This window comes from Balaenoptera ricei, chromosome X (genome assembly GCF_028023285.1).
Source record: "Balaenoptera ricei isolate mBalRic1 chromosome X, mBalRic1.hap2, whole genome shotgun sequence".
Taxonomy (NCBI): domain Eukaryota; kingdom Metazoa; phylum Chordata; class Mammalia; order Artiodactyla; family Balaenopteridae; genus Balaenoptera; species Balaenoptera ricei.
Window position 1 is genome coordinate 63,526,886 of NC_082660.1, and position 22,117 is coordinate 63,549,002.

The window sequence follows — 22,117 nt, forward strand, 5'->3', positions numbered from 1 at the left end:
CCAACCCTCACGTGCCCCTCCTCCCCTTGTCTGCAGCCTCGGGCCCCCCTAACCATTCTGAGACTCAGAGTTGTGGGGTGTCTTAAGCCTGGTCTCCAGCCACCCAGGGCGAGTTAAATGGCTCTGGCTCAGTGACAACGCCTATGCAGTAGCCGTTACTGCCTGATGACCCCAAAACCAGGTCCTGCAAAGACACTCCCCCACTCCTTCCACGGTCTTAGGGTAAGTTCTGAGATCTTCTCCCTGAGTCTTCGCGCAGGAGCCCCCAGCGTTATCTCTTCAGTAGTTTTCCTCACCGAGGCCGACAGCTCTCCTTCCTCCTTTTTCTGTCTCTCTGTCTCTGTCTCCCTCCCTCCCTCTTTCTGTCCTTGTCCCTCTCTCTCTCTCTCTCTCTCTTCCCCCCCCCCCCCACTCTGGCGCGCACTCTCTCTCTCCCGGTCTCTTTTTGTCTCGTCTCTGTCTCTCAGGCTCTCTTAGGCACGAGCACGCACGCGCGCGCGCACACACACACTCCCCCTCCTGGATGGTCCTTAGCGTGTGGGTGTGGCTGGGGTTGAAGCTAGGGAAGTGGGGTAGGGGGAGGGGGCATTAGCATTAGGCCTACTGGCTTTAAAAAATGTGTGCCAGGATCCATTCTCAGTCCCCATTAGAGTTAGAGCACTTTACAATCCCCGCTCTCTCCACTTTACCCCTCCGACCCCTAAGTGCTGGAGAGTATTTAGTATCTGAGATACTAGAAGAGGCTCAGGCTGGAAGGGAGTCCCATCACATTTTTAGGTTTGGTGTCCAGTGCCTGCTCTGGCCTGCCTCTTTGCCCTGGGCCTTTCTTCCTTCCCACACTAAGCCTCTCCTAGCCTTGTAGTCCTCCAGAGTTTTATTCTCCCTTGTCTCATTCACCTTCCCAGAAACCTTATCCTTCCTGGCTCCCCCCATGGCCTTGAGGTTATCTTTGCTCTCTCCTATATACAGAGATAAAAGCAAGAGTTTTCCCCTTTAGGTTTCCCAAACGCAGCTTTCTCTTTATCTTAACCAGTATACTGTGTATCCATCTCACACCTTCTGCTTATTTCTGTGTCCCTGTACCTCCTTTTGCATTTTCAATTTGTTCCATCTCAGTTGGGTCACGTCGTTCTTTTGTATTGCCTGCCCTTCTCAACACATGCTTGGATCCTTGACTGCTCTCGTTGTGGAGAATGCCTGGTTTCAAATTGAGGGGAGACAATCTAAAGGGGGCTGATGGTGTATTCAGAGGCAATGTGTATGAGTTCTGGAGACAGATAGACCAGAATTCTAATCTCAACTCTGCCTGCTTTTTAACCAGTTGACTTTGGATTTGTCTCTTGTCAAGTCACCAGGTCTTATTTTTCTCATCTTTAAAACAGAGATAAGAAAACCATCTAAATGTACAATAGAAAATTGGTCAAATCAATTTTGGTTATATTCATACACTGGATGTAGTAATTAACAACCATTACTACAAATTACTATTTTGCTGCAAACCTAAAACTACTCTAAAAAATAAAGTCTATTAAAAAAGCAAATGAGACACGAAAACATTCCAGATATAATGTTACATTTTTTTATAGGAGTTAAAATATGATACCAACTTTGTAGAGAAATTCTATATACATGTATACTTAGAAAAAGACTGGAAAGAAATACTGGGGATAATGATACCGCATAGCAATGCTACTAAGATTAAGTGAGGTGTGCACTTGCCTGACATATAGCAGGTGTTTAATAGATACTTGTTATTATTATAAGAGAAATAGAGCTGACTTATGAAAGGTTTGGGACTTCACACCCTGGAAGCTTCATGTCCTTAAAATAAATATCTACTTTTTCTCTTTTAGTAAGCCAAGAGTGCCCATAGTTGATAGGTTTGAGTATGTATCAGCCACAGATGAAAAGCTCTAACATAAATGGGCTGATGGGGGATGACAGGGAAGGTGTTGAGTAAGAGTGTGGCCTGCAATTCAACACTCATTTTCAGCCTTGTTACATTTATGGCATAGTACTCAATTCTGTTACTTGTTATTCACCATTTATAAAGCACTCCTAAAGCTCTGTAAACACTGTAAGACAGGTAAAAACTCAGTCCCTGTCTTCATGAGAGTTCTTTCATTTTAATTATATATATCCTTTTCTGATTACAAAAATATAAATGTTCACTGTAAAATTTTTGGAAAGCATAGACGGTCTGAAGAAGAAAGCAATGATCACTTTTATCCTATCCATCATACCTGGAGATAACCACTACTCTTTTTGATGTATATCCTTCCAGTCCTTTGTTTTCTTTTTGCATATTTTTTTTTTACAAAATTGGAATTATCTTGTACAGTATGTTCTACAACATAATTGTAATGGCTGTATATTATTCCATCATTTGCATGTGCCATGCTTTACTTAACTAACTACTGCTGGGTGTCAAACTTTTATTTTTTTATGACAGGCAAGGCTACATGTAACTTGATCAAACAATTGGAGATACTATTTGGCAGCCATTTGATTAGAGTGAAGTTCACTCTTTAGAACCAACTCTGGAAACATATGGATTCTTATTTAATGTCTTATACCATTCTAAAGTACCATGGAATGAAGAAAAGGAAATATGCATTTAGAGAGACTTTGGGGAAATGCTAGACTGTGAGCTCCTCAACAATAGGGACCAGTTCTTACTCATCTCTATCTCCAGCATCTAGCATAGTCCCTGATATGTTTGTTGGATGAATTGGTGGACGAATGAATAAGGGAGAGAGAGGGGAATAAAAGCCTCAATGAACTCAAATTGTAGTAATATTTCTATAATATAAGGAGAGAGGTAAGAGTGAAGCAAGAGGGGAGCAAAGGCAGGCAGGCAAAGATAAGGAACCTTCATCTTTATCTTTAAAAAGAAGAATACTACTCAGCCATAAAAAAGAATGAAACAATGCCATTTGCAGCAACATGGGTGGACCTAGAGATGATAATACTAAGTGAAGTAAGTCAAAAAGAGACAAATACCACATTATATCACTTATATGTGGAATCTAAAATATGATGCAAACTAACCTATCTATCTATGAAACAGAAACAGACTCACAGACATAAAGAACAGACTTGTGGTTGCCAAGGGGGAGGGGGTTGGGGGAGGGAAGGAGTGGGAGTTTGGGGTTAGTGGATGCAAACTATTACATATAGAATAGATAAACAAGAAGGCCCTACTTACTGTATAGCACAGGGAACTGTATTCAATATCTTGTGATAAACCATCATGGAAAAGAATATAGGGACTTCCCTGGTGGCGCAGTCGTTAAGAATCCACCTGCCAGTGCTGGGGACATGGGTTCCATCCCTGGTGTGGGAAGATCCCACATGCCTCGGAGCAACTAAGCCCGCAAGCCACAACTACTGAAGCCCACGTGCTCTAGGGCCTGCGTGCCACAATAACTGAGCCCGTGTGCTGCAATTACTGAAGCCTGCGTGCCTAGAGCCCACGCTCCACAACAAGAAAAGCCACCGCAATGAGAAGCCCGCGCACCGCAACGAAGAGTAGCCCCCGCTCACCGCAACTAGAGAAAGCCCGCGCACAGCAACCAAGACCCAACGCAGCCAAAAATAAATAAAAATAATTTTAAAAAGAATATAAAAAAGAGTGTGTATATATGTATAACTGCATCACTTTGCTGCACAGCAGAAATCAACACAACATTGTAAATCAACTATACTTCAATAAAAAAATTAAGCAGAGAGTCAATAACACTGCTTCAGTGAAAATCATCAAACGAATATTCTATTGAGAGCAAAATTCTTTTTGTATTGCTAAGAAATTTTTAAAACAATATTATTTGAAAATTTTAAAAAAACGAAGAAGAATGAGTGAAATGTAGTAAAAGCATGCCTATTCCTCCTTATCAGCAAGTCCAATGGTGGCAGTCTGATTTAGTGTGATTCTGACTACACGCCACTCTTATTTATTTATTTATTTATTTATGGCTGTGTTCGGTCTTCGTTTCTGTGCGAGGGCTTTCTCCAGTTGCGGCGAGCGGGGGCCACTCTTCATCGCGGTGCGCGGGCCTCTCACTATCGCGGCCTCTCTTGTTGCGGAGCACAGGCTCCAGACGCGCAGGCTCAGTAATTGTGGCTCACGGGCCTAGTTGCTCCGCGGCATGTGGGATCTTCCCAGACCAGGGCGCGAACCCGTGTCCCCTGCATTGGCAGGCAGACTCTCAACCACTGCGCCACCAGGGAAGCCCCTACACGCCACTCTTTAACATTCACTCTCTCCTGTCCAAACATCTCTCCCAACTTGGGAGGCAACATATCCTAATTTACTCCACAGGAGGTCAACTGACTTTATGAGACACACACCCTAGGGTCTATATGGGTTCCAGGATCTGTACAGGACTTTCTGCTATGGTGCTGTCCCTTGGGAAATCAACTTAGGTTATTATTACTTCTTTAGGTCCCACTTATACTTTTTTTTTATAAGAGCTTTATTGAGATAGAATTCATATACTATACAATTTGCCCATTTAAAGTATACAACTTAATGGATTTTAGTATATTCACGGATATGTGCAACCATTAATGACCACAGTCGATTTTACATTTTCATCATTTTAAAAAGAAACCTTGTACCCTTTAGCTATCTTCCCCCATCTCTCCATCTCCCAAAGCCTTATGCAAGCACTGTTCTACTTCTTTTCTCCATAGATTCCCCTATTCTGAACATTTCATATAAATAGAATCATATAATATGTGGTCTTTTGTGACTGGCTTTTTCCACTTAGCATGTTTTCGAGATTCATCCATGTTGTAGCATGTATCAGAACTTCATTAGTTTTTTATGACTGAATAATATCCCATTGTACAGATATACCGTATTTGCTTAACCATTCATCAGTTGATGTACCTTTTGGCTATTATGAATAACGCTGCTATAAACATTCACTTTTACCAGCTTTTATGTGAACACGTTTTCAGTTCTCTTGGGTAGGTACCTGGGAGGTGGGACTTCCCTGGTGGTGCAGTGGTTAAGAATCTGCCTGCCAATGCAGGGGACACGGGTTCGAGCCCTGGTCCGGGAAGGTCCCACATGCCACGGAGCAACTAAGCCCTTGCGCCACAATTACTGAGCCTGCACTCTAGAGCCCACGAGCCACAACTACTGAGCCTGTGTGCTACAACTACTGAATCCTGTGTGCCTAGAGCCTGTGCTCCGCAACAAGAGAAGCCACCACAATGAGAAGCCTGCTCACTGCAACGAAGAGTAGCCCCTGTTCGCCGCGACTAGAGAAAGCCCACGCGCAGCAACAGACCCAACACAGCCAAAAATAAATAAATAAATTTATTTTTTTAAAAAAGTTCATTAAAATGGTATTGAATCCATAGTAGCTTTATTTATTTGTTAGTTTATTTATTTATTTATGGCTGCATTGGGTCTCCGTTGCTGCACGTGGGCTTTCTCCAGTTGCGGCGAGCGGGGTCTACTCTTCGTTGCGGTGCGCAGGCTTCTCATTGCAGTGGCTTCTCTTGTTGCCGAGCATGGGCTCTATGCACGCAGGCTTCAGTAGTTGTGGCATGTGGGCTTCAGTAGTTGTGGCATGCGGGCTCAGTAGTTGTGGCTTGCGGGCTCTAGAGCGAAGGCTCAGTAGTTGTGGCACACTGGCTTAGTTGCTCCACGGCATGTGGGATCTTCCCGGACCAGGGCACAAACCCGTGTCCCCTGCATTGGCAGGCAGATTCTTAACCACTGCGCCACCAGGGAAGTCCCATAGTAGCTTTTTTGTAACTATGTATTTTTTCACTTAACAGATACTAGAAACCATCATGCTGGAGTCTATAAAATATTTGATATGAAAAGTCCTCATAGATCTTTATGCATCTATATGGAAAGATAGCTAAAGTATTTTAAGTGAGAAAGTCATGGCTCAGAAAAGCATGTATAGCTTAATCCTACATGTATAAAAAGGTATGAAGTTTTCCCTTTGACCAGGACAGTACAAACATAGAAAATAGAAATGCAATAATGTCATAATTGTAATCACTGGGATGAATAGAGGGAGAGACTTTTCTCTTTTTACTCTTGGGTATTGTTTGATTTTTTTTTTCTGTAAGCAAGAAAAAATGCCTTTTTCAGAATAGAGGAATTCTTTTTTCATAATAGAGGTGTTATTTATTCTCAAAAATAACAATTCCATTGGTCTAGATATGTCCAATATGGTAGCCACTAGCCATATGTGGCTACTTAAATTTTAGCTAATTAAAATGAAATGGAATTAACAATTCAGTTCCTCACTTGCACTCGTCATATTTCACGACCTCAATGGCCACATATGGCCAGTAGCTACTGTATTGAACAGAGCAGATATAGAACATTTCTGTCATTGCAGAAGGTTCTAGACAGGCTCTAGATCACTGTGTCCCCACATAAGGTGGTGCCAGTCGGAACACCCTGAAACCTTGAGTGTGAATTCGTTAATTAGTGGGAATTAACTACAAACACCTATCACTTGAGTGTTGTAGCCCTTGATTAACCACAGGGCTAGTTAGGCGTTACTGAAAAATGAAGGTGATTACCTAATTGGCATCCTTTGGAATATAGAATCAGTCTGATCTGGAGGCCTACAATGTATCCATGGCAATGATGACACCTGTTGAGTCTCTCTGTAAATCGTGGGAATAGTGATGTTTGGACTGCTGGGTTCCCTGGTTACCATGGAAATGAGGGTACTGGTTACAATTCTTTGTAATCACACAGAGACTAAAGTATCGATCCCCCATCCCCCATCCCTTTCTATAACCATAGCCATAGTGATGACTATTTCAGCTGGGCTTTAGGAGTAAACCTGGCAGCAGGAGAAGCAACTAGAAAATCAGATTAAGTAAGGAGTGTCAGAGTGCAAGCCCTAATGAGGAAGTGTGAAAAAAGAAACATGGCGGGGCATTTTTTCAGTAGGAAAAGTCTAGATCTACTACACTGAATACAATGACATTGTTACTCTGGCTGCTTGTACAGGCGCAGTGCAGGAATTCTCAGAGCACGCCTACGCGCACATTTTCTCCCCTTCTGTTTCACTCTTTCCACTTTCCTCTCTCTCCCTTTTTTCTCCTCTCCTTTCCCCCTCCCATCACTTGGTCTTTCGGTCTTTCAGTCAGTCCGTTGATGTCTCTCCTTCCAACCCTTTATCCCCCTCCCCCCTTCCTTTTCCGCCTCTAGCGGACGCAACTTGGGCATGCGCACTCGGTACAAAGCCTCGCTCTTTGTCCCCATCTGTCGTTCACACGAACTCAAGTCTTTCGCATTCGGTAGCCAATAAGATCGAAGAAATCGTGGAAAACCGATTCCGCCTCTGGAGATAAACGTTGATTGGCAAGTCAGATAACCAATAGAGAACGCCACTTTGTAGCCCTTGGGAGCCACCGAGCTCCGTCGTCTGGTTTCCGGCGGTCGCGCGCTCTTTTCTCGGGACGGTAGAGGCCGTGTAGCGTCGCCTTTACTCTGAGGAGAGAACAGTCGGTAGAGGGTGAGTTTGGGGACGACTTAGTTCTTGTTCGAGAGGGGGGTAGGATTTTTCGCGACAATCGGTGAAGATAGAGGCGAGAGCGAGGCTGGGTTTGGAGGGAGTTGGGCCGTTCGTTCCGAGGCCTCTTGAGGCCTTGTCCGCGCCGCCACACGGCCTCCTCAGCCCACCCGCGGGGGCCCATCGCTCTCCCCTCGCCTCGCCTTCGGCTTTAACCTGGTTCCCGTTTCCCTTCCCGCCTCTTTTCTTTGTGCGACACATCTTGGAATCTGAGCCCTGTCAGTAAGTTACCCGGCCCTTGAGCCGCCCTGGGCCTGAGGGTGTGGGGTCTATTATCCGAGAGCCCTGAAGTCGCGGGCTGCAGGAGGAGGCGCTTTGTCGGGTGCTCCTCCTCTCGACCTCTTGAGGCCGTTAATTCCGGAGGAGAAAGCGCCCCCCCTCCCAGCGATGTTTTTTTGGCGAAACTCTTAGCTGGGAAGTTCATCTGCTAGTCCAGACCTCGCCGCTTTCCTAGGCAGGTTCCTGGAGGCTTTTTTTTTTTTTTTGGTCTTGTTGCCTAGCTACTCGACCCATCTATGACATCACTTTTTAAAATGAAAATGAATGTTATGGATTTTGTATCGGGTATTTTACATTTGGAAAAATTATTGTCGTAAGTTGATGCTTTTCTTTGTGTTCTTAACAGAGAAGTCGAGGTTAGAGAGGACTGGGAGGCACTTTGCTATCTTCAGTGGAAGTTGAGGTAGGTGTAGGGGGTAGAGTTGCCAGATGAAATACAGGACACCCCGTTAGATTTGAATTTCACGTAGGCAACAGATTATTTTTTAGTATACGTTGCATGGGACTTATACTAAAAATCATTCATATTTTAACATCTGAAATTCAAATTTAACTGTAGTGTGTTTTTATTTGATACATCTGGCAACTCTAATGGGAGGGTACTGGTTGCATTTACATTGCTTCTTTGTCAGACTTCCTTATTACTAAAGGTCCTAAGAGACTCTTAGGAAAGGACCTTACCATGCCAGTGCCTCCTACAGCTTTCAGGCTGGTCCACATCCAGGCAGCCATCTCCGTCTGGTAGATTTTTACTAGGTTTACCCCCACAGTTTCCACTTAAAAAGTTGATCCTTTTCCTGAAAATTAAGGGGACATTTATTTAGATTTCAGATATATGTGATGTAGCGTTTGGTCCTGTACCTGAACATTTGTGCAGTTGTGTTGCAAATAGCACCAGTTTTTCTAACATAAATATGTGTTTTCTCTCAAGAAAGTCCATCAGGGTTAGACTTAAGGGCAGATAAGTAGACGGAAATCCTTACTGCTGATCTTTATGCTTTGTTCTTTTCTCAGAGACCCAGTGGTTAGGGGGCAGTGAATTTATTACCAAGATACCTGCACATACTTCCGAATTATATTGGTGGTCATCATCAGAAGTACACTATAGGGATAATACTTACTGAGTACTTGCTACTTTGTGGGCACTGTTTTAGGTGATTGATACAATATTTAGTGTTCACCATTGAATGCCTGCTTGGGAAATAAAAAACTGAAGGGAAAGATTATAAAGATTGGCATTATGGAGACATTTATTCAACACAAAGGTAGGCAGTTTGGTTGTAAAAATAATTTTTGCTAGAATGCAGAAGAGCAGGGGAAGAATGTAATTGATGACATTTGTCTAACTGGAGCACCCACCATATGTAGAAATAGAGGTAGTGGTTGCCAGCAGGAACAAGTGACTGCTGTGTTACCTGACCTCATTTAGTCAAAATAACCAGCCCTGTGAGATAGATGTTACAGGTGAGGAAACTGAGGCTCAGAGGTTAAGTGACATTTTAGTAAGTTTTTTGGATTCTGAACTCTAAAATCAAGGTGAGCTTGATTACACAGTTTGTAGCATAGGGATTAGTATGAGCTTTAGAGTTCAACAGACCTGAGTTCTACTCCATGCTCCATCACATTTTTGTGTGACCTTGGATGTACATCAGTTTTCTTATTCAGAAGAATGATAGTTATGCACATTAAGTGAGATAATATGGACTTAGCACAGTGCCTGACATATAGTGGTCAATAAATATCTGGTATTATCATCTTAACTACCAGGCTACACTTTCTAGAACCAAAAATAACCTCCCTTGAAGTAATTCTAAATGGTTTAGGACATCCCAGTGCTCAAGGAGATCATTTCTACTAAGTTGTAAAATGGCCTTTTTTGAAATGGAGTGGTGAGGTGTGGTTAGGATGTAAATATAAAGTTTTTAATATTTCAGTTTTGAGTGGATCTCTATAAGGATTTCTGTTAACATACACATTGTGGGTTCCTGAATGGGATGCAGGGTATTGAGGCTGGGGCCACGGACTCTTAAATTAAAGGCTAGAGGAAAAAAAAAGAGGCTCCTTGGATTCTAGCCAGAAGTAAGAAGAACTAGTTGGAGAAATGGCTGTGGATAATTCAAGTTTCTGCTGTAGGCCACTTTGGGGTCAGGGGAAGGGAGGTGTTTGATTCATGGGACTCAAATAGGAAAAGATCTGATTATAATGCCCACTTACCTATCCTCACCTGTAGCTGGGGTAGACTTTAAATTTTGTGTGTTTTAATTTCCTACTTTTATATCTTGTTTTTAAAAACATTTTTTAAGGTATCCCATTTGCTGTGAAACTGGTACACTTATTCATGGTGTTTAAAGTTGTTACACTATGTGGCAAGAGTCACAAAGGCATTTAATTATTCTGTTTTTAAGAATTTATCCTAAGGAAATAAACAGAAAGCTATAAGCAAGAAGGTATTTATTTCAGCATTGTAATAGGAAAAAGCTGAAAACAGCCTAAATGTCTCATAGGGAGTAGTTTAGTAAATTAGTGTACATCCAATTGGACTTTATGTAACCATTAAAAAGTATAAGTTGACACTATAGAAATGGGGAAAGGGTGAATATACAACAATGCATTTATGATTGCAGATTTGAAATGACAATATATGTTTTGAAGGTAAATAAGCAAAAATGGAAATTGTGGGAGGAATATTTAGTCATGGAGGTGCCCCAAGATTTAGCTGTGAGCATTGTTTATAATGGTGAAAAGTTAGAAACAGCCCAAGTGTCCCAACACAATAGGGGCTTGGTTGACAGCTGAATACTTTGTCCGCTAACAGTAAATGTAGAAGATTTAGTGACATGGAATATACCATTTAGAATACATACAAATGTATAAATCAGTGACTGAAAGGGTATACCAAAATGTTAACAGTGACTTTTTTAGTGGTGGGTCTTCGGGGTTTTCTTTATTTTTGTTTTTATTTCTATGTTTTCTATGTTAAAGATGTATTTTGTACCTTATTAGTGAGAAACAAAAGATTGATGAAATGATATAAATGAGAGAATTCAAGTCTTGGCTTGAATGTCAGGTTTCTAGTGAGGCTAACCTCACAGGTCTATTTAAAATTGCAATCTTCCCCCTTCCACTCCCTGTCCATTTTTCCCCCCTCTGCCCCCTTTTCTTTATTTTCCCCTACACTTAACCTCTTCTTAAGTACTGTGTAATTTAATTATTATGTATATTGTTTTCTCTCACTGGAAGGTTATCACTGCTGAAGGCAAGAATCTGCTTTGTTCATTGAGGCATCCCAAGCACCTAGAATAGTGCCTAGCAAATAGTAAGCATTCAGTGAATATTTGTTGAATGAATTAGTTTAAAAAATTAGTAAAAAAAATTATCAACCTACAAGCAGGACAGATTTCATTTTTGCCCACCTTCTGTTTCTTATCTACATTCATGCATTTAAAAAAACACTTCCCCTCTTAAAGCATCAAACATTTTTCATGTTTACATGGTCTTTATAATTTTTAATGCCGTGTAACATTCCATTGTATAGATGTACCACAATTTATTAAAAACACTGCCCCTAATTTTGGGTACCTAAGTCATTTTTATCATTTTTGTTACCAGAAAGCCCATTACAGTGAGTATTTCATGGATGTAGTTTTAAATTTTAAAATGATATTCTTAGGATAAATTACTGGAAGTAGAATTCCTGAGTTAAAAGAATAGGGACATCTTGATAGCTCTTGTTACCTATTGTCTTATGAAACAACTTTTGGATACAGAACTTAATTGCATTGATGTTTTCAGTTTTGGTGGGATATGATATAAAATGTATTAGAAAGTTTTTATACACGTAGAAGTATTCTTATATACCCATAATTCAGAATCAACAGTTATTAAGCCTTTGTCACATTTTTTTCGTCTGAGGAATATAATTTATTTTAAAGGAATCATGATGTTAATCATAGAGTATTCAGGGAAGAGGTCCTTTTCTGCATCTTTCCTTCAGTTAAATCTGACTGGAGGGTCCTGTGTTGAGGGGAAAAGATTCAGGATTGATTTTGCCCTTTAATTTACTGGAGAACTGCCTTTGGATGAGGAAGATGGTCCTCACTTTGTTAACCTGATCCATTAGGAAATTTCCATTTTAAAACCATCAACTTTTGTATTCAGTCTGGATTATACCAGGAGTTTTCATTTAATCTTATGCTGAATTTTTTTTTTTCTTTTTTGGCCACACCGTGTGGCTTATGGGATCTCAGTTCTCCAACCAGGGATTTAACTCAGGCCACAGTAGTGAAAGCCCAGAATCCTAACCACTAGGCCACCAGGGAACTCCCTTATGTTGATTTTTAAATGACAGAATTTAAGATTTTATGATTGTATATTTTTGTATTTGCTGCTTTTATTGCTTTGGTAGTCATTTATCTTTCCATTGTGATTAATAGCAGTATTTACCAAGTGTTTCCTATATGCCAGTACAGAACTAGTGTTTTCACATACTCATTAATCTTTATAGCTACTTTGAGAGGTAGGTATTTTTATTATTCCCTTTATAACAGCTTAAGAAACTGGTGCAGAAGTAATTTACTAAGTAGTACATGGATAGTAAGTAAGTATTAGGACCATGCTTCAAATCTAAGTGTATCTAACTCCACAGCCCATACTTTTCCTGCTGTTCATTCCACAGTATCTACTGTAGGCTAGGACTGCAAGGTACCAGAGAAGAACAGGACTTATTATTAGTCCTTTTCATAACTAGAATCTGTTTCAGTCATTGTGTTTTAAAGTGTGCTTTAATATTATGATAAGGCCAATTTTTAGGGAGTAGATTCTCTTGGGAAAGTAGTTTCCTATTAATGCATATAGTTACTGAACTGGAAGTTTCCTCAAGTCATTCTAGTGCAAGCTGTTCTTATCTAGTACTTGTCTAGTTTCTATGTACAACATAACTGCTAGTGCTGGTGGTTTTTAGATTTTTGAATTGTACTCCTTTGCCATACTTGTTAAAAATAATACCAAAGGTGATTAATGACATACAAGTCATCAGGAAGGTGGCTGATTGTGTTCTTAGCACTGAATGTATTTGACCTTCTACCGTTTCTTTTTAGGGTGCAAAAATGCAGAGCAATAAAACTTTTAACTTGGAGAAACAAAACCACACTCCAAGGAAACATCATCAGCATCACCATCAGCAGCACCACCAGCAGCAACAGCAGCAGCCACCACCTCCACCAATACCTGCAAATGGGCAGCAAGCCAGCAGCCAAAGTGAGTACATGCTAGGTAATGGGGTAGAAATAGGTCCCTTCTTGGGAACAGTTTCTTGATTTTTAGATTAGACTCTTGGGATTATAAAGTAATGGGCCTTTGCAGCACACCTTTGTTGTTCTTTTCCCTATTTACCTCTTAATACTTAGGATAGAAAAAGGCTGATTCTCTGAAATAAGGAGCAGACATGTGGGATAGCAGTTGAGTACAGGTTGCTTTGCTGCATTGGCACATTCTGTTGCTAAACAGATGGCTGCATATTTTACCTCAGAGCTTGGTTCTTAGAGGTCATCATCAGATGACTAGTACATAGAGAAAATATAGAAAAGGTCTTTAAGACTTAATGGAGAAGAAGTCTGGTATTAGGTATTATACTTTTATCTTGGGGCCTGTGCCACCCCATTTTTAAAAAAATATTTATTTATTTATTTATTTGGTTGCACTGGGTCTTAGTTGCGGCAGGCAAGCTTCCCAGTTGTGGCATGCGAACTCCCAGCCTCGGCATGCATGTGGGATCTAGTTCCCTGACCAGGGATCAAACCCGAGCCCACTGCATTGGGAGCCCAGAGTCCTATACACTGCGCCACCAGGGAAGTCCCTGTGCCACCCCATTTTTAATCAGAGCAAAAGGTCTTTAAAGGTATGTTCCCATCCATTCAGCAAATTTTGAGCACCTGTTGTGTGCCTCTTAAGACTACAACCAACCTCAACCCTCTTTATTTCCAGAGATTCCTACAAAGAATACTCTTCCCTAACTCATTCTTTTCATCCCATTACCCCAAGCCTGAAAGAATGGGAACTGTTAAGGTTATGAAGATCAGTGAGGGATTGGGAAATGGAGCAATTATGTTTTAAATGTAAAAATCTGATCCCTTCTGACCTAGGGCTCCTTGACTTGCTTAATTTTCTCTTTCTGTCTCTGAGTTAGTCCAGGGTGGCTCCTGGCCCATAGTAGAGTTGTTGAGAAGTCTCCCCAGATCTCTGCCTACTGCTTTCACATTCTAAGGTGCAATTTACTGATAAGTGGTTAGTGGATAGATTCCATTGGGAAATGGTGTTTGACTTCTCTACAGCAATTATATTGCCCATCTAGCAGCAGTTGTAACTCTTTGAGAATGTGACTGTGTGTCTTCTCTCAGATGAAGGCTTGACTATTGACCTGAAGAATTTTAGGAAACCAGGAGAGAAGACCTTCACCCAGCGTAGCCGGCTCTTTGTGGGCAATCTTCCTCCTGACATCACTGAGGAGGAAATGAGGAAACTATTTGAGAAATATGGGAAGGCAGGCGAAGTCTTCATTCATAAGGACAAGGGCTTTGGCTTTATCCGCTTGGTGAGCAACTGTGGGCTTTTAGAGCATGTGCTCTAAAAGGTGGGGAAGCTGGGGAATGATGGATATGGAAAGTTAGGCAGTAGAAATAATTCTCAGATGATATTAAAAGCTTATAGTTGGTAGAACAGGACAAAAATGCATATTTTATTTTAATTTTTCCTCATAGGTTTTTTTTTTTTGTTTGTTTCAAGGACAACATAGGTTTATTTGCCTAGGACTCTGGGGCTAAATTATGCCCTTTGGAACTTTTTTTGTTTTAATTTGTAAATTTCGAACATACAGAAGTGGAGAGAATAGTATAATAAACCTGCACGTACTCGTTACCCAGCTTCAGTAACTATCAACTCATAGTTAATTTTGTTTTATCTCTACCCTTCTCCTATTTACTGCCCCCCACAAATGTTTTAATAAATTAGATTTTTTTCCAAAAAAATGAAAAAAGCTTTTTATTTTAGTAATGATCAGGGTTTATATAATTTATTTCCAAAGCCCTTACACATATGTTATCTCACTTAAGATTTGCCAAAACCTTGAGGGAGCAGTTTTATTTGTATCTATTTTTTTAAAAAATTTAAGTGTAGATCTTTTTTAAAAAATCTGATTTGATTTAGGAAATGTGTTTTAAGTGCATGGGGAAAACGTTTCTGGGCATAATCTATCTCCATAAATGAGGAACATAATGTGCTAGCAAGATCACTGGATGTTACGGTCAGAACTAGTCTTCATTCCAGATCTACCACTAACTATCTAGGCAAGTCATTTTTTCTAGGGCTCAGCTTCCTCTTCAGTAATGTGGAGGGTCTCATCAAGGTCTGTGGTTCTAAAGAGGCCTTTTGTAGGGCATAGTGATTCTGGTTAAACTTGTATGTAGCTAGCAAAAATTAAAATAATTCTGGCTGCTATATTGTAAGGGTAGGCTTTATGATGGTCATTCTTGTCCAGATGATCTGTTAACACTTCAGAGAATAGCCTATGATACCAGTGACCATGTAAGTGGTATTAACTCTAGAATTTCCAGTTGATATATTGCAAGGCCATCAGAGCAATTAGGCTAACCAAAGAGTTATCTGAAACACCTGACTCCATTCTTCCAGTTCTATCCACGTTTCTTTGTATGCTTGTTGCCAAGGGTTTTTTGGGTTTTTTTGGAGACATTGAGCTATTCTACTTGAGGCTCTTGATGGCTGTGTAGGTGGTCTTTGTCCAACTGAGTTATTCTGACTTTCCTCTGCTTCCTAGGAAACACGAACCCTAGCAGAGATCGCCAAAGTGGAACTGGACAACATGCCGCTCCGTGGAAAGCAGCTGCGTGTGCGCTTTGCCTGCCATAGTGCATCCCTTACAGTCCGAAACCTTCCTCAGTATGTGTCCAATGAACTGCTGGAGGAAGCCTTTTCTGTGTTCGGCCAGGTGGAGAGGGCTGTAGTCATTGTGGATGATCGAGGAAGGCCCTCAGGAAAAGGCATTGTTGAATTCTCAGGGAAGCCAGCTGCTCGGAAAGCTCTGGACAGATGCAGTGAAGGCTCCTTCCTGCTAACCACGTGAGTGAGGGGTCATTTTCAGAAACATACCTTAAATGCTACTTTCTTCTGTGGTCTGGGGAGTTAGCCTCTAAGAACCATGTTCCTGTGTTCATTTAAAGACTTCTGATATAATTCAGCTCTAGTAGAGTTTTCAGTGTACTCTTAAATTAATGGAAATGGTATGAGGATTAAAAAAATAAACATTTGCAGTCTTTCAGTAGGTTGTCATTTAATCAGTGTTAAATCTCCCCTTATGGTGAAGTTTTAGAACTCTAAAAAGTTGTTTTGTGCATGCAGCATCTCTCTTAATATTTACCCCAAGTCGTTACCTTGAGTTCTGTAGATACCATATATAAAGGCTGCACTTGGAACATCCCTGGTGGCCCAGTGGTTAAGAATCTGCCTGGCAATGCAGGGGACATGGGTTTGATCCCTGGTCCGGGAAGATCCCACGTGCCGCGGAGCAACTAAGCGCATGCGCCACAATACTGAGCCCACACCACAACGACTGAAGCCCGCGTGCCTAGAGCCGGTGCTCTGCAACAAGAGAAGCCACCGTGATGAGAAGCCCCCACACCGCAACGAAGAGTAGTCCCTGCTCACCGCAACTAGAGAAAGCCTATGTGCAGCAACAAAGACCCAATGCAGCCAAAAAAATAAATAAAATTTAAAAAAAAATAAATAAAGGCTGCACTTAAGTCCTCTACCTACTTAAAGACTGTATTCAGAGATCTGAAACCTGACTATCCTGTCAACCCCAGATTCCACATAATGCCATTAAAAGGGCGTGGTTACTTAGGACTGGGTATAAAAGCCCCTTCAGAAGTATGTTTAACTGTCCAGTCCTGACCCCTAACTAGTTCACTGTGCTGGTATAATTTGATTAACACTGAGCATCTCTCTCCCAGATTTCCTCGACCTGTGACTGTGGAGCCCATGGACCAGTTAGATGATGAAGAGGGACTCCCAGAGAAGCTGGTTATAAAGAACCAGCAATTTCACAAGTATGTGGTCCTGACAGATTCCCTGTTAGATGTTTGCCTGTTCTTAAGGAAGCTTGTAAAGAGATGTGTAAAAGAGGCACATCTTCGCTGTATGTGTTCACTGGCAGCCATTGTCTTGGCCCTCGGGAGGAATGTAGTGTTCGTTGGGAAAATCTTGGGCAGAAGTTTTAGTAACCCAGGAACCTTGTGTATAGGGAGCGAGAGCAGCCACCCAGATTTGCACAGCCTGGCTCCTTTGAGTATGAGTATGCCATGCGCTGGAAGGCACTTATTGAGATGGAGAAGCAGCAGCAGGACCAAGTGGACCGAAACATTAAGGAAGCTCGTGAGAAGCTGGAGATGGAGATGGAGGCTGCTCGCCATGAGCACCAGGTCATGCTAATGAGGCAGGGTGAGTATGGGCCTGTAAGTCTTAAAACTAGAAGAAGGACAAAGTAACTATTCTCAGGAGTTTCTTTGTATCAATCAGTAGAGAAAGGCCTAAACTTCAACTTTTATTCTCTGAAATATTTTGTTGATCTTGGTAGGCAGATGAGCTTGGAGATGTGGCAGAGGATACTGGATTCTGTGGAGAAGGAAATAATAGGTTTGACTTCATTTTTGGAATCTGGATACCTCGGATGGCCACTTGGGGATTAAATATCCCCTTTGCTTTCTGGATCTATCTTTATGGAAAATTACTGGGCCTATATGAGGAGCATGAAGAATACTCTCAATCAGTCTGTTGTTTTCATAGATTTGATGAGGCGTCAGGAAGAACTTAGGAGGATGGAAGAGCTGCACAACCAAGAAGTGCAAAAACGAAAGCAGCTGGAGCTCAGGTAACTCTTTTCTCCAACCCTTTTTCTCTGACAACTTTAAAATGCAATGTCTCTCTCCTGTTTCCTACCACCATGCTACCTCATGCATTTGTAAATATGTTGGCAAATATTTCCTGGCTGCTTCTCAAGTTCTCCCTTTAGATGGGAGATGTTTCAGGTACCCATGGTTCTAGGAATTCCTGGGACTGCGCTAAAGAGGAAAGCAGCTGAGTGCTGGTCTTATGAGATTGGCTTCTTTGGGAAAGAACTTTTTTCCCTGAAGGACACATCTGGGTTGTTTTAGGGCTGGGCACATTTAACAGTGAGTTTCCTGGAGAGCTACGATAGTTTTCAGTAGGCTCTTTATCTCCTTGGCTGAGTCCCCTATTAAGATAATCTGTTCGAGTTTTGGAATGCCTCTGCTTAAATATCTTGGTGACATCTCTGTAGGCAGGAAGAGGAGCGCAGGCGCCGTGAGGAAGAGATGCGGCGGCAACAAGAAGAAATGATGCGACGACAGCAGGAAGGATTCAAGGGAACATTCCCTGATGCGGTATTATCTCCCATGTGCCCCTGATATGAAAAACTCATCATGAATTGTCCACTAGGACTATTAAAACACACTAGGCTATGACCAATTTTTCCATTCTATGACACTCCTTATAGAAAGAAGCATTCATAGGAAGGAAAGGTAAGGTTTGAAGAGGAGCTCCTCTTGCCTCACAGGCAATTTAGGATGAAAAGCTGGGGGGCCAGTGTATGCTGTTTAAACTCAGTGACTGGAGGATCAGATAGACCCAGTCCTGTAGCAGCCTTGACTGGTCTTCTGATGTCCTTGGCAGTTGTACAGGTTGGAGCCCTAGAAGAAATCAGCTATGTCTCTCCTTTTCTTTCATCTTTCCTTCTGTTCCTAATAGGAAACTCTGACTTGTGTCCTAGTAGCTCTAATCTTGAATTCATTGTACAACTGTAATGAGTTCAAGGAGGTATTGTTGATGTTCTTCCTCAGCTTGGTTTCAGGGCACTTAGGATGTGTTATCACTGTCTACTTCCCTTAGTATGTGGGCCTCAATGGATTGTGGTAGAATGAATGCAGTGCTGTCGTGGACTGTCTTGAGTGTTTTCTGTTTTTCAGAGAGAGCAGGAGATACGGATGGGCCAGATGGCTATGGGAGGTACGGACTTAAGGGGTTAATGGCTCTGATTTCCTTTTTTGTCTCGTCTCTGGTAAACTAGGTAGCTTCTCCTACCTAGTCCAAATTTAAGAGGCTTGACATTTCTGGGAGCATCATTTTGGTGGGAGGGTAACATGTCTTAGCCCAGAGATCTTGAATTATTTCCTTTGGCATAGAAAGACTGACAATCTCTGTCTCCTATACTGATCACACTGCTCTGCTTTAGGTGCTATGGGCATAAACAACAGAGGCGCTATGCCCCCTGCTCCTGTGCCAGCTGGTACCCCAGCTCCTCCAGGACCTGCCACTATGATGCCAGATGGAACCTTGGGATTGGTAATAAACTGTAGGGCCTTATAGTAACTCTAAATGGTAATAGGAGGAGGAAGAACTTTGCCTTCTTGGTCCCTGGGCCTGCCACAATTTTGCTACAGATAACAGTTTTTAGGATCACTGTTATCCATAAAATATTACCTCAAGATCTTTGTTTGGAGTCTTGTGCAAACCCAGTCTCAAACTATATTTTACCCAGGAGTTAAGCAAATAATTGTCTGACTGGGTAGTCTTGATTGACTGTTTAGTTGCTACCCTGGGTGAACAGGTTCCTCTTTGGAGGGAAGGCAACAAAGGCTAGGCATTATCACATAAAATAGATGTGAGTCCAAAAGCTTTATGGCTCATACAATCCTGAGGCGGTTTTAGTTCTACTGTCAAAATGTTTAAATTAGTTAGGCTTAAGGTTGCTGAAGAGTGATGGCCTGCCCTCGTCCATATACCTGGTTCAGGAAAAAGGACTTGGCTAGCACTTATCCAGCCTAGGAATTTAGTGTGTAATATTGCTTAGCATGTAGAAATACGGATAAAAAGTTAAAGGTAGGATGGTTGGGTAGGACTGTATTTCAGGCTACTTTCCTTTTAGGGATAGCCACTAGAGTTCTAAACAGGCTTAGTCAACCCTACCATCAGGAGCCTTGAATAGTTGGGTGGAAATGGCCTCCGGGGGAGGGACTACAGATGGGTGGGAAGCTAGGGCATAGGTTCTGTTATAACATTGCTCTCTTTCTCTTTAAGACCCCACCAACAACTGAACGCTTTGGCCAAGCTGCTACAATGGAAGGAATTGGGGCAATTGGTGGAACCCCTCCTGCATTCAACCGTGCAGCTCCTGGAGCTGAATTTGCTCCAAACAAACGTCGCCGATACTAATAAAATTGCAGTGTCTAGTTTCCCAAAACCCTTAAAAGAAGGACCCTTTTTGGACTAGCCGAATTCTACCCTGGAAAAGTGTTAGGGATTCCTCCCAATAGTTAGGTCTTCCCTGCCTGTAGTACTCTAGGGAGTATGCTGGAGGCAGAGGGTAAGGGAGGGGCGATATTTAACAAATCAGTTCTGTGTGGTATATCCTTTAACTAACCAGTTCTGTGTGGTGCATTCCTAAAGTCTCATGTGATTGTTGAGAGCCTGAGGGGCGGGGAGCCATGACAAAATGGATCCAGTTAGGGCCATTAATCTTAATCATTCCACTCTTTGTCCACCCTGTTCTATTTGCTTTCTTGTCCTTACACCCCTCCATCCCAGAGACACTGCCACATATACCACAAAAACTAAACATCCCCCAATGACCTTGGCCCCATTGCTCCATTCACTCCCAGGTGGGAATTCAGGCAGATGTCCACAGAGGTCACAGACAACATACATGCGGTTCTGTTATATCCCATATATTACCCCTTCGTGTCCTAAGGAAGACATTTTCTCTTAGAGATTTTCATTTAGTATATCTTTAAAAAAACTCTTGTGTTAAACTTGCCTCCATCTTTTTCTTGGGTAAGGACAACCCAGAAATGGCCCTTTTGTGTCTATGATATTGCTGTTCACAGCTTTTCTTGATAGGCCTAGTACAATCTTGAGAATAGGGTTGCTGTATGCTGAAGGTCAGACAGTAGCTCTTAGCTTTGCCTATCTTAGGTAGTTATGCTGTGCATTTTTTATTGGTGTACCATGATTGATTTGTCCCTGATACCTTTGGAGTTTTTCTGAGAAATGAAATAATGCAACATCAACTTATTAAAATACATTTTAAGCCTTTTAATTTTCTGTGCTGTTTTTGAAGGGGCAGGGAGGGAGGGGAGTTCTGTCTCAGATGAGCACAAGGCTATAAGAATAATCCTTTATGACCTTTTGCTTAAAGTATTAATCATCCATCTAGGCAAACATGGGGAGGTTGGATGCATGCTATGACTGAAGTGGTAGACAAAGATCCGGGGCTACTGGTGGTACACAGAAGTAATGAGGATGGGAGGAAAGCTGCTGCTCTGAAAGAGGGAGACAACAGGCTGGAGGAATTGGGGTACGTTCACCAAGCTGGGAGGGGGCTCAAAATTGGTATTCATTTCTGAGCAGCTGCTGGTATGTCAGAGGCTTGGAATTGGCATGGTAAATCTAAAACCGTCTCAGCAGTGGTTAGCTGACCTCACCCAAGTTCCAAGCCCTACTCTGCTTGATCCTTTTTTCTTGAGCCTCAGAGCTAAAATGTTCCTGAGCTCTTTCCTATTGGCTGGGAAGACCAATTGAAGTTCCCTTGCCCATGTTAGGAGGTGTACGCCTCCTGAACTAAAGATAGAAACAGCTGGCCCTTCCAGGCAGCTAAAAGCCTCCTGACTAAGAGGTGTTCCCCACTCGGCAGCCAGACTCCTTGAAACACCCTTTCAGTAATTCTACCAACGCCTCCATGTCTCTACTCTGCCATAACAAAGGCTGTGGGCAGCACTTTGACCCCCAAACCAACCTTCCTGGTGAGTAATCCTGACCTTGCCAGGAGCTCTGTGAGTGCTGGGGGAGTTGTCAGCTGTGGGCAGTCTGTTAAAGGAAGAAAGAAAAAAATTTAGTGTACTGCCATAGTTTAATTGGTCTGAGTGATTTTCAGTCTTTACTGATTTTTTTTACATCATACAGAAAGACTGTAAGCATATAAACCTGGGAAAAAAAGGTAGGAAGTGATGTTTGGTATAGTATCTTTCCTTCCTTGATCCTTCTACCGGTATCCACAGATTCCTGTTGCCATCACCCTGGGGTCCCCATCTTCCATGATGCACTTAAGGTGAGGAATAGGCAAGGGGGGATAGCAAGAGCATTTCACAAAAGAAATATAGCCAGGAATCTAAGCTGAGCTGGATCTCTTGTTA

At 42.0% G+C, this 22,117-nt stretch overlaps 2 protein-coding genes across 5 annotated transcripts in view; both read left to right on the forward strand.

Annotated features, from left to right (window-relative positions):
- The first annotated feature begins 56 nt into the window (after window positions 1-56).
- NONO (non-POU domain containing octamer binding) lies at window positions 57-21,024 on the forward strand. 3 transcript variants are annotated; one of them, XM_059910772.1, is made up of 12 exons: window positions 7,397-7,508; window positions 8,191-8,247; window positions 12,941-13,100; window positions 14,240-14,433; window positions 15,673-15,974; window positions 16,865-16,960; window positions 17,155-17,351; window positions 17,697-17,781; window positions 18,211-18,313; window positions 18,896-18,935; window positions 19,162-19,271; window positions 20,007-21,024. In XM_059910772.1, the coding sequence occupies exons 3-12, from the start codon at window positions 12,950-12,952 to the stop codon at window positions 20,139-20,141; spliced, it is 1,413 nt and encodes a 470-aa protein (XP_059766755.1). In that variant the 5' UTR covers window positions 7,397-7,508; window positions 8,191-8,247; window positions 12,941-12,949; the 3' UTR covers window positions 20,142-21,024. The 3 variants fall into 3 exon arrangements, with proteins under 3 accessions (XP_059766753.1, XP_059766755.1, XP_059766754.1); XM_059910770.1 differs by lacking the exons at window positions 7,397-7,508; window positions 8,191-8,247 and adding an exon at window positions 57-222; XM_059910771.1 differs by lacking the exon at window positions 8,191-8,247 and having other exon boundaries at window positions 7,398-7,508.
- A 574-nt stretch (window positions 21,025-21,598) lies between these two features.
- ITGB1BP2 (integrin subunit beta 1 binding protein 2) overlaps window positions 21,599-22,117 on the forward strand; it is a 33,059-nt gene continuing 32,540 nt past the window's right edge. For both annotated transcript variants that reach the window (XM_059910231.1, XM_059910229.1), the window contains exons 1-2: window positions 21,599-21,727; window positions 21,983-22,032. In XM_059910231.1, coding sequence (XP_059766214.1) covers window positions 21,664-21,727; window positions 21,983-22,032 — 114 coding nt within the window. In that variant the 5' untranslated portion in view covers window positions 21,599-21,663. The remainder of the gene's footprint in view (window positions 21,728-21,982; window positions 22,033-22,117) is intronic.